This window comes from Ischnura elegans, chromosome 2, assembly GCF_921293095.1.
Source record: "Ischnura elegans chromosome 2, ioIscEleg1.1, whole genome shotgun sequence".
Taxonomy (NCBI): Eukaryota; Metazoa; Arthropoda; class Insecta; order Odonata; family Coenagrionidae; genus Ischnura; species Ischnura elegans.
In genome coordinates, this window is record NC_060247.1 from 64485815 (window position 1) to 64498631 (window position 12817).

Sequence of the window (12817 nt, forward strand, 5' to 3'; positions counted from 1 at the left end):
AATTAAAATTCGTGATCCGCTACTTTTAATTGCTGGGAACAAAGAGATACCCTTTTCAGGGGTTCAATCATTATCCAATTTAAGTAACGAATTCCATATTCACCCGATAGAAGTTACCAAGTTTTCCACATTCAAAGAGAAAATTAGTTTAAAAAATACTTTCATTTCAAACCAAACTAGGTTTCAACGCAGTTGTGCCATTATCTTTGTTCCGCCAAGTTAAGGTAAATGTACCTGCTTTGAACGTGTTAAATCTCATGCTGTTTCGCAGAATTTCATTGCTGGAGATTTCGAACCCGATTTAACATCTGCCAAGTTTCCATGCCATATTTTTGCTGCCTATTTTTCCTCCACATTTTCTTCATTTTACCGCATTTTCATCATATTTCCTTCGATATTGCCAGCAAACCTCCTAGTTACTCCGATGATTTCCGTTCGCGTGATGTAATGTGTCTTATTCTGGATTTGAAGCAGGATACCCTCAATTTTACGCACACTTATTGCCATTAACATGACATCCTTCTTCTACATGGAAAGGTTCAAGTAGCCACTGGGCGCAAAAACCGGCCAAGTATTTTGGAGTACATGATGGAGTACTGCAGAACAAGTATAGTAGATTTACTCATAAGAACTTGTTCGCATAAGCGTAACTTTGTATGGTTCAATAAGTGTAAAAAAACTTGGAAGTCCACGATTACCTCCCAACATAGAAGTCAGCTATGTTCATGCAAAAGACCCCTTTTGTGGATAGAAAAATTGCTGTGGAATACTTCTGTAGAGGAACGTGGTTTTGGATTTGTTCTATAGTCTTTCAAGAGCACTTACAATTACTACCTTTAAATTTATCAAAGTGATAATAAGAAGGATTAAATTATGAAATGGTGCAAATATCAGCAAAAACAGGCAAATACCTATCAATGTCCTAATAACGGAGATGGAATGAATTTTCCCTCCGATAATTCCTACTAATTAGATTCCGAGAATATGAGTTTATTTAAGAGAGAAATGACTCTAAATTGCCATTTATGGTCTAATTCATACTTAGTAAATATGCTGGCATTGGATGAGGAAGCCAGATAAGAGATAATTTGGATTAATAGCCATGAAATATTCCCGAAGCAAATTTCCCACCAAAAGATGTCGAATACTTACGAATTCAACAATCGCATTTCTTTGAAATGATTACTCACTTTATTTGTAAATAATTGTTAAATTTTCTTCGTTTTTTCAATATATATATATTATGATTATAGCCTATTTTAGGCTACGAAGTAATTATTTAAGTTTCCATATCGATAAAAATCCGTAAAATATTTTATAGGCACTTTCAATAAATTTTTATCCTCTCGATACAATAATGTCGTAAAAACAAATTTGTTTTACGCGTTACTAAGCTTATGGAAAGATTTTTAGTGAGAGGAACTACGTGCTAAGGCATGGTTTCTACTAATGAAATAGCTAAACTGTTTTCTGAGCTACATATCACAATCTATAATTCAGTAAGGAAAAGCTCAATAAACCATAACATTTTCAGAATACTGACGAAATTATTTCGCCAGCTCACGTTTATTACTGTAAAAATATCCTCCATATTTTGGGCAGAGAGACTTCCTGAGATATTATACAAAGGGACAAATTTTAACAAATACCTATGTACCTTTCCAATGGCCAATTGACATAGAACACATGCAACGAATTGTGAAAGTGTATATTTTTCAGAAAAAATAAGTTCGTGTGACATTAGCCAGAAGTTTTAATCATTATACAAGCATCCTAATTCTGCTGGAACTATGCATATTGAATCAATATCAGAAAAATAATATTTTCCTGTCCTCTCATGGTTGCTCTTTTCCTGTATTATTAGTTATCTCTAACGAGCATTTCCTTGGTTTTCAATTAGGCTCTTTTCCACGAATTTGTTGTAGAGTGCTTTGCCCTATGGTCGCACTAATTTGGAAAGTTACTGATGTTGTGCCTAATGCGCTGTTTTATCGTTTTCACTTCACTCATCCCGGCTCTCTTACGCAATACAGGCTTGTACAAAGACGGAGGCACAACTGTTTTCCGTGTCACTGTGAATCAGGAGATTGTATGAGTCCACAAGGGATCCATCATTGTATGAGTCCACAAGGGATCCATCATCACCTCTAAGAAAATGTACTCTTTTGAAATTTCGGGGAATAACTTACCACTCTGAGATTGGCGCGATCCAGGGACACCACGATGGACTTCATGGCCCGAACTATGGCGTTCTGTCGAGCGCCAAGAGCGGCCACGAACTTCTGAAGCCTCCCGTTCCCTTGGTAGGGCGGCCTCGACCCCTGGAGACGCGACAGGAAGAGTTCGTAGTCCGAGACGACCGACGAGGCCATCGGCTTCCTCCCCTCGGACACGGTGGGTCCACCGTCGGCGAATTCAGATGGCAGACCTGCTTCGTCCAGATCGTCCATCTGCTGGATCAGGGAGGCGATGCTGTCATGGCTTAATTCCCACGGTGGATCTTCCTCGACGTCCACCGTGTCTCTCTGGACCAGCTGCTCCAGCACAGCTTCCCGTGCCAGAGCTAGGACGATGACGGCCCAGAGGATTGCCACGAGCTTCATGGTACTGATGTCTTCTAGCTTCTCGGATGAAGTTTAATTTCCTACTTCTTGGGATCTAAAATTAAGTCGTAGGAATATCTAGTGCAGCAAACTCTGGGTTTTACTAGAGTTGTCGGAACGGAATGTGGAGTGATGAAAATTTGACTGAGTGGCTGATTTAAGCTATTGTTGGTTTAGTGAGCTGGATAAGGGCTTGGGAAAAAATAAACTTTTTTCCTCTATCCTGAATTATAGCGTTATATCCGAAGAATTCAGAGGAACGGAGCAGGCGTTGGAATCACTTTTACCAAATAGGTGATACACGCTTGTGATGAAATATTTTCACCTTTTAACGTGCGAAATGGTTGTTAAGGAAAATGGACGTTTAAAAACGTAGCCTGAATTCAATGAAAAACAGAGGATGTTGCTGACGAGGGTAGCGCTGTCTACAGGCAGTTCAATATGTTGATGCTGCGTAGTTTCGCTGGAACCTTCTCCGCTTAATTTTTGGAGATGGAACGAGCCAAGTTCATCCAGTGGAGGCCCTTTTTACGCTCTCGTTTGTTGAAGCAATTTATCTTATCTCATGAAATCTTTTCTAAATAGTTATTATTACCGCCACCATTCAACCGTAATGCTAGTACGCTCAATGGCATAACTTGTTTTTGAAGCACGCAATGAGCATATTTGAATATATTCACATCGTTTAAGGTGTAGGAGTATAAGGTCGTTAAGATGTCTGTTGCCACTGTCCATATCTTAATTTGTGGCTTTTCCTAATTTTAGCTAATGGTCTCTTGATGGAATGCTGTTTTTTTGTCTAATTAGCTTAAGTTTAAATGACCTCTGAGAAGGAATGTACATAATGCTCCTTCGGAAAGCAAAATGTTTCCATATTTCAACGACGCTGCATCTTTGGTTTCTATAAAAACAACTAAATGGAGCACTAGTTTTTGGTGGTTTGGAATTTATTATTTGGAGGTATTACTTGTGGTGATTTGGAAGGCTTATTTCAACAAAATATGAATTTAAATGACTAACTTGAGCGTTTTCATTGTAAATTAGAGCATGGTTTCAACCATACATTTCGCTTTCAAAAATAAAATCAGACTTAAACCTTATAGATAGATAGAAGGTATTTATAACTTTCAATAATCCATATTGATTGTAATATGCTTTAAATACATTTTTCTTTGGTTTTAACATGCTATTATTATGCAACTTTGAACAAAGAATAAGTAATCAACTGAAATCAAAAGCTAAACCTATGCTTCTATTAGTCATAAGGAATTGCTACCTTTAACCAACTAATATGTACTTCATAGTTTAAAATATTTTGTTGATTTATATCTCTCAACCATTTAAATTGACTTTCATTATCAATCATTGTGAATAAAATGCTGTCCTACTAAATTTGTAATTTTGAATCTTTCTGATTTCATTATCCTTAATGGTATCCTTTATGTGTAAAATAGCCTATGAGTATCAGTCTCTGTATTGGGCGTTACAATAACAAAAAAGAAATCTTAACCAAAAACCTATTAAATTCAATGCACTCTTAATGAGCCAGCAATATTTTTAGCAAACTATGGCACCAGAAAACGCGGCAGGCATGAGTTTTTCAGCAACAACAAGCCTTCTGCAAAAATCCTTTAGGATTAAAAATTGACACTGCTACTAAGAACTAAAAAACTCCAAAAACTATGATTCATTAAGCCTTTCCTTAATTATTCTTTGGTTGTGAAAGAGGCCTTCCCCCAGCTCAAGCATCAAAGATACTGAGAAAAGTTCATTGGGGAGTGTGGATCCATCATTTCCATCAGATTATATATACCCTTTAGAGCCGAAACAGCGCTGAGTTTAAAAATCAAACTTTTAACTTTTTTTAAGTTTGAGTATGACTCGGAGACTGCTATGTTTCATTTACTCACGGTATAGCTATTTGAGAAGAGGACATTGCTTTCATAAATTGTGTCAAAATCATCCTGATATGGTGATGTAACTTCTTAATACATTTTCAGCCTTGATATACATTTTTAGCGTCAGTTCGAAAGATCCAACCTTCTATGTCCTAAGAATTATAAAATATTTTTTGGTTAAGCCTCTTGCGATTCATTTAAATTTCTTCGTTTTTCGAATTAACTTTTTTTAAGAATCCGTACTATTTCCAATGGAAAATCATCTTATTTAGTTAGGTAATCAAGTGCAAGTGCTTTTAAGGGCTCTTAAATAAATTGTTTTAAAAAAACTTGAAATTTGGATTGCTTCAAAACTTAATACTTTATTTCCTCGTGTTCGAAATAGCCAATGCGCATACGGCCCAACGTCAACAATTATTCCATGCCATTCTTTTTTGAGATAAGAATTTAGTTACAATCATCACCATACTCACTGAATTTACTTTTTCTGTTTCGATAAAGTTTTAAAAAAACGGGAATTGCATCTTAAAATCTCTGAATAACGAAAAAATTTATAATGGTTCTTAGAATACATTTTGCCATGTTTTTTAAAAATTAATCTCTATAGAGTAATCCAAATCCAACCATAATCTTTAATTTATTCGGGTCACTTTTTATTTCATCGATACTTGGACATTTTTAGAACTCATTTCCGTTGAAAATCAAATGTAGTTGTTTCATCTCCTGCTCGTCGCTCATCCTTCTCCCAGAAAAAGCCATGGATAGTGCGGCAGTCAAGACTAAAAGTAACTGCTCTTAAGAATTTGGCACCGGGAGAACAGTACGATTTGAAAACGAATTCTTTTGCTGAGAAGTGGGGGGCTTCTGGTCGGGGAATAAAACGGCTAAGACAACAAAGCCGGCGGTAAAGGTGATCCATCAGTCTACTCAATTCAAAAAATTTTCTCACGGTGTATACAAGGGAATTTTTCTTGTGCATGCACTCATGTGAAAGTGAAGAGTTAATTCTGTCGGCGGCCGAGTCGTGTACAGCATTCAACCTGCGACCAGTGATGTAAATGCCATGAATTCAAAGAATGTTTACTACATCACTCCTGGTCTCGGCCATAAGCTTGGGTATGTGGACTCTTGGTGATTGATAGATTCTTTCGGAGGAGAAAATCAAATGGAAAACAAAAAACAGTGGCTTTTACCATTTATCGACTATTTGGCGAGGATAGATTCAGGAGAAAAATCGCAAGCCATGGACGGTGTATACATTCATTTCAGTGTAAATATGGTGTTACTCAATCCATGTCTAGTTTAAGAACCCTTCATCAAAAGCTATCGGATTTACCCACGAAGCACGTTAACGTGCTACGTAGGCATAACGGTTGCGTAGCTTAAGTATGCGTCCATTTTTCTGGCGTACGGCCAGACACATTCAAATGAAGCCAGAAAATAAAATTTCGATAGAAGTTTTGTGTAAAGATATGCACTGTTTTGTTGGATTCGATTAAAATTCCTGGTACCGGCTCTCTCTCAGGATTTTCGGATTTATTTCTAACCATGAATTTAATTGCACAAATTTTAAAAGCAATACACATATATCGTTACATAAATTAACAAAAATAATGCATCAAATAATCTCATAAAGGAATTATTCCATAAAATCTCTCTGTTTGAAATATGTTAAGCAAATTATACTCAATGGTAATTTAAAAAATACATTTATGCAAATTTTAGCTCAATTATTTGTATGCCAGATGGAGAGAATAACCCACCGCAGAGAGAGATTTCTCCAGAGCTTACCGAAAAATGCTGCGCTCTTTGAGGACAAATGCTGTTTGGCTTTCGTCACGGTTTAGTTTCTTTGAAAATATATTGCCAGCCTGATATTTTGCGAGCTTCTCTGGAACGGCTGGAGTAAAATATCCGCTAGAAGTAGCCAATGGTTACATGGTTTTATCTCTCTAGAGAGCGAGGACCTTTGAAGTCCTTTTATTTTCACCTACAGGTTTAGTGAAAAATGCTTCAGAGCGTTAGATAAATACGCAACGTACTTCTTGGAAATACATACTTGTGTGTAATTTTTATGGGCTTCTATACGTTCTAAAAAAATCTAATTTTTTGTCCTTTAATTTTAATATCCTTTAAATCTTTTATTTGAGGTTCAGAGTTTATTTTCTAAAACCCATTTCATAGCAAAGCCAATTGTCTTTTTTCACTCAATACCCATCTATGAGTCACGTTGATTCTCCCTTAATTCCATTGCATTACTCCTGAGATTTTAATGATACACAAAGTTTTTTCCGTATCAATATCGAGTAAGTTTTGTAGAGAATATCACAATTGCTTGTAGTATAATTTTTCGTTTGATTTGAGTGCCTATTTAGGTGATGTATTGTAATTATTTTACAAATATATCACCCTCAATTACAATTATAATGAAGATAAATCTTGCTTTCAGTCCTGCACTCGCTGCACTGGGCAGTAAAGCATATTTTATACAATGGAGCAAACCCAGTAGAAACCCGATTTTTCCTAAACCTGTTAAAAAAACCACATTATCGAGAAATCAAGAATAATATGCCGGCGAATAAGCAAAACAATAAAGTCAATACTCAATTATTCATTTCCTCACAATTATCCTCTAACACTTAGCACAGTAGTACGATGACTCGGAGTGTAAAATTCTCGGCAACTGTATCCTCACTGAAAAAACACCAAGTTTTGTAGTGAATGACGCGGAGATCATGCAACTTTAAATCACTACCGAAGACAGATAGACAACTGATAAGCGTGAAAATCGCTCCGTCTCTGACACGCAACCTCGAAGCACGTCTTCATATTTTCGCCCGAGTTGAGGTTGAATAATTCTCCCATTCGCTTGGTTGACGTGAGTCTCTCCGCGAAGACGATGCGATTTTTCCCGTCGCACATTGTCCTTCCCCGCTGTCTATGATGGCTGCGGTATGCGATATCCATAGCGGGTGGAAGGTTTGCAGGAATAAACACCACCCTCAATCGCATAAAGTTCCTTTGGCCCGTGCCACCCACGATACGAAGGCGATCATCTCTAGGGCTCTTCGATTGGAAACAACGTCGATACATTCTATCAATCCCCATCTTGCCTACATGTTTCGGTTCTCAAATTTCTTTCTATTTTCACTTTCTCCCACGAAGGCATCTCGTCCGTTATAAAGGTAATGTTTGAGACCTTTTATGCTTCTATGAATGTATGAACATGACCTGCTCTTCCTATTTCTTGTTTTCAGTTGGTGCGAAGATAAATTTCATTCATAATTTCCATTTCTTTAGAGTTATCAGAATACGACGTACCAAGCTTTTTTATATTACCTTTGCTGCTATCAACCAATAAAATTTACGTCACATCAATTTATTCAATCTATTCATCAGATTGAGTTCATTCTTGATAAATTAACATAAATTTCGGCTAGTAATTTACAATTTTCTACGCCTGTACTGGTCTCTTAACTCATATTAAAATACGGATTTCTATACTTGAACTAATAATAAATGTTGAAACGAAAGCTCAACACTTGAATATCTACAATAGTATATGTACGTATGTATGAACGTTTTCTACGCATTAAAAAAAACGATTTTTTGTGTGATGATGGTAACAAGTGTCTTTATGCATGGGCTAATAGTACTCCTTGCATGTGAGAACCCATTTAAAATGCTCATTTCTGGTCATAATAAACAATAAATGCAATGAGGAAAGCATAAAAAGTTGAGGAACCCAAAGAAGGGGGGAAATCATTCTTGGACATCTTCGCGAATGAGACTTCTAGATCGCTTTACGGTGAAATCTCGTAAATTCACCTTTTCTTCAAAAGGATTCCTGGGCCAAAATGGACTCCTTCCTCGTGCAGGGGGAACGGCGGGCTAGTTGGGGATTCGGGGCGCTTGCTTTGAATTGTTTGTTTGGGACGTTATAGCTACGTGGACCAGGCAGTAAGCTTATATGAATATTTAATTCGTCACGACTCTTTGACACCTCGAATCTTCCAACTGAGGACGCAGTGCTCGGCCGGGCGAAAGAAACTGGTGTGGATTCAACTTCGTTAAATTCAACGCCTTGGGTGGATTGAGCGGAAGAATAATTGTAGCTAAACAATGAAAGTTGAGCATAAAAAGGAAGTTGCGAAGAGTTTCAATGGGATATATAACCTCTGCCACACTTTTCTCATCTCTTCGATGAACTGTGATGCATGCCAGAATAAAATGACACCAAAATCTGTAAAAAAAAAAAAAAAAGAAAATTTTGTGTGATTAGTAGGTACAAGATATATTTTTTCCTGATTAATGGCGAAAAACAGAAACAAATATTTTTTCTCGTAATTAAACATACAAATACTAACGTTATCATTTCGTTTTTTGACTGCTCTTATGCAGTTTCTGACCTAAAGAAAGAGGATATAACGTTAAAGGCGATCACACTTTTTATCAATCTTTTTAATAAAACAGCGAATCTTACTGCATGTATACACAGAAAATAATAATTCATGTTACGAATTCAGTCTCTCACGTATCCCCGATGCTACTTAAGAACACGAATTCTACGTTCACTTTTCCTTAATGTATGTTTTACTATGATTTTGGTGCCCAATTTGTATTTTTAATATTAAAATAGTGAGTCAATCACCTTAATACACTCAAAGCGTTATATTTTCCGCCGAGGTGCTGTGAAGAGACCACGGAAAAGTTCCATTTCTTCTTGAGTACCTTATGTTTGAAGTCCAATTCAAATTCAGCACTCATTCCGTCTGATGTAACTAGAAATCTGTCGCTTGGCTCCTTCCGTATGCTCAGATAAACTTTTACACTTGTTTACATACCAATGAAAACTCAAAAAAGAAAATTAAATAAAGAGAGTATAAACGTTCATGTAACTTTGAATGCAACGGCGGTAGAGATATGGTATGATAGCTAAAATCACATGCAAAATTTCATCTTGAAAAGGCCATCACACTTTTGCTTTTGGATTTCTCCTCATTTACTTACATTTATTATCCTTGAATAAAAGAACTTGATATTGAACAAGACTAACGGTTTCAGGTGAGATATGATGGAACCACTCCATATTGAGTGAGCAATCTCTGTAAGTTCCACTTAAAATTTTATTAAAGACACGAAGTCTTTCAACGCAGTGACATCATTGACATTTGGCAATAAGTAATTAAAATCTGAAAAAATAAATTCAATTCTCGATGGGAAAATTGGTTTGTTAATTTTTGTGAAATAATGCTACTTTAGGGCTATAAATCTATCAATTCAGACGGGAATTATTATTGCAGAATGGCATATACTGTAACTTTAACATTTATCCATTATTTTGGTCAACCTTCTTGCTATATTTTCATTACTCTCCAATAATTATAACGAAAGTTATTACAAATATTACTCAAATAGAATCCGGGGCTGAATAACGATGTAAGCCTTTCAATTGTTGTGATTTTATTGCCGTCTTCTACTCGATTTTTACAATCCGTGTGACTGTCATTAATATCTTTTTCGTGTCAGACCTCCTTGGTTCGCTGAATTTCAGAATATCTGGTTTCGAGAACGGAAATAAAATCTACACGCAGGACGAGAATTCCAATCATCTAAGTCGTGCGAGAAAATTCATGAACTTGGATTTTTCCATGAAACACCCGTTGGGCCATGAAATAGTTGTAAGGTTATAGTTAAAAACGATAATTTTTAAGACTTTTCACGTCCATATTATGATCAATGACAATATGTCAGGTGACATGAAAAATTATTGTGGAGCTTGGTAAGTATTTCTGGCTTTATTTCAATCATCTCGAATACTACAAAAACATTTTCGAAACGAATTCAAGAAGACAATAAAAGCAAAACATATAACGAATCTCCAATAACACATACTTAAATAGTTAAAATACTACCTATGCTTTTGAAAAGTGCATGTCTTATCCCAAATTCTGCTTATTTTCTGTATATATTTGGTGACGAAAAAAGTAGCAGTACGCTCAAACCTGATGCGCAGATAAATGCTAATATAACCCATGAAAATATGTTATCCATGATGTTCAGCGAAAAAAATCAAAGAAGCAGTGAGGAATTTTTTTCGCTGAAATTAATTATGAAAATGATGTGCTTACATGCCAAACAACACATAAGATAAAATATTATCATAACTTTACCTCGAGGTCAATAAACTGAAGGGAAAAGCCAATAAATGTGCTGGCAAATGCACAAGGAGCCATTTTTTTCTCATTTTTACCATATATGTTAGACTAAATAAGATATTTTACTATTTGTATTTAGGGGTACGTCTCGTATTTACCGCGCATGAAGCTGAGTCAGTTGAAAAAAGAAACTCTAAATGCGTTTCGTGCACTTAAAGGAGTAAAGCTTGCCTCCCATCAAGTAAACCTTGCATAGTCAACCTCTACTCGCGGGTTCTAATGGCGCTACCCTAAAACACTACGGCGGCGAGGGAAAGGTGAGAAAACAATAAGCGATAAGATAAAAACAGCCCACGACGGATACCTTGTGCAGAGCAGTCGGTCACGCTTGTGGAAAGGGACGAAATTCTAGATTCTGACGGTCAATATTGCCCCATCAACACCTCACCGTGTGAAATTTGGTGCGCCATATGAGAAATCTATTTTTTTGTCTTTTGACAGCTATGCACGTGTCAGATGGAAGATAGTGGACAATGAAATGCGTTGAGAAAAGCCTTAAGCCGGGGTGAACTACATATTATCTAGTTATCGTTTATAAATGTATACTTCTATTGCGACAAGAGTGTGTATTTGAAATGGATGAATTTACATTAGCCCTAAACACAAATGAAATTAAAGAAGATGAATAATATTATTTATAATTGAAAATAACCGTGAAAAAACAACTGTACTATAAAGAGAACTTAGAAGGATTATAAGCGTTGCATTTAAACACGTTAACCATAGTCTTTATTCTTGTCTAATGTTCTATTTCGCATTATACATATTATTATGTTTTTGAGGTCCATCATGGATGGCAAAAAGAGGGGCGATACAGCGATAAGCACATTTTAGTGACGAAAACCTCATAGTGAATTTATTTACTAGTCGTTGTTTTCCGGTGAATATTAAATGGAGATATCCAAGAGAGTATTTTACAGACACAGGTTGAGCCTGAATAAGTCAACGTAGCTGGCGTAACGGTAGACAACTATTTTAAATTGTAGATTCAGTACTAGTGCTAACTTTTGAATTTCCGATCACGTTGAGGAGCTGGAATGCTAAAACCGTCGATTTTCCTTTAAGTTGAAACGGAAAAATTTGCATTTTATGTTGACCAGTGTACAAATATTGTCGTGGTTGACATTCATCATGTATTTATGCACTTTTTAGCAAATTAGAAGAGGAGGCTTATAACGGCAATGTATAGCCACAACAGCTGCTCACAATAAACCAAGAAACGTAGTACTAGCTAGAAAACAGGTCTTTGGAAACAAAATTTCCAAATTATTCTTGATGGAAAATCCATCTCGCGACCGTGAAAGCTACGAAAATTTCTCAGTAAAAATCTGACGTAGTCAACAAATAATCACCGAAGGTCTATTTTTGTCATAATGACGATTTTACCAGAAAATGATTTTTTTCATGTTTAAACACCAAAAAATACTGCCCACAACTGCAATAAAAATCGTCTTGCTACGAAAATCATGGATACGGAACTATTTTCCATTGTCAACCTTTCATAACTTTGCCTTTGCTAGACGGGGCGCGTTCATATTTCATCACCAAAGCGGCCTACATCCGGGCTATTACCCGCCCATAAGCATTAGGCGTCTAAAAGTCGAGGCTGCGCTATCAGTGAATCATCTGGCTAGAGGGAAAACCCATAAAAACAATGGAGGACCACCGAAATGGATCAAAAGGACCGCGAAGGTGAAGGACAGGGAGCATTATTCATGAAAACGATGCACTTGTTATCTCATTTTGTGCTCTGCCTTCATCATCGCTCTTCTTGGCCTTTGAGATCATCGATGGCTGATCTAAGGGGCAGATTTTGGAGCGGATTTGAGCCGGTTCGGTCGGTAACCTTCCGAAAAAAATCTTCCCGTCGGAAGATTTGGTTTCACCCCTAATCAATAATTACGACATGATATAAGCAACTAAGTTGGCTGCACGTCAAATACCGTAGAGAATACCTTCCATGATCCAATTTTTAAATATCAGGAAAGAGGAAAGGCGTACTAATGTGGAATTAGAAAATGCTCACGATGACGACTATTGATTCTCAGAGTGAGTAACATAATAGAGAATAAAAATTCCTTGATACCGATCTAGGTTC

The 12817-nt window shown here is 36.5% G+C and overlaps 1 protein-coding gene across 1 annotated transcript in view; it reads right to left on the minus strand.

Moving 5' to 3' along the window:
- LOC124153170 (fibroin heavy chain-like) overlaps positions 1 to 4411 on the minus strand; it is a 30471-nt gene extending 26060 nt beyond the window's left edge. Inside the window, exon 1 of the mRNA XM_046526272.1 lies at positions 2190 to 4411. Within this exon, the coding sequence (XP_046382228.1) occupies positions 2190 to 2603 (414 nt within the window). The 5' untranslated portion in view covers positions 2604 to 4411. The remainder of the gene's footprint in view (positions 1 to 2189) is intronic.
- Between the last annotated feature and the right edge of the window lie 8406 nt (positions 4412 to 12817).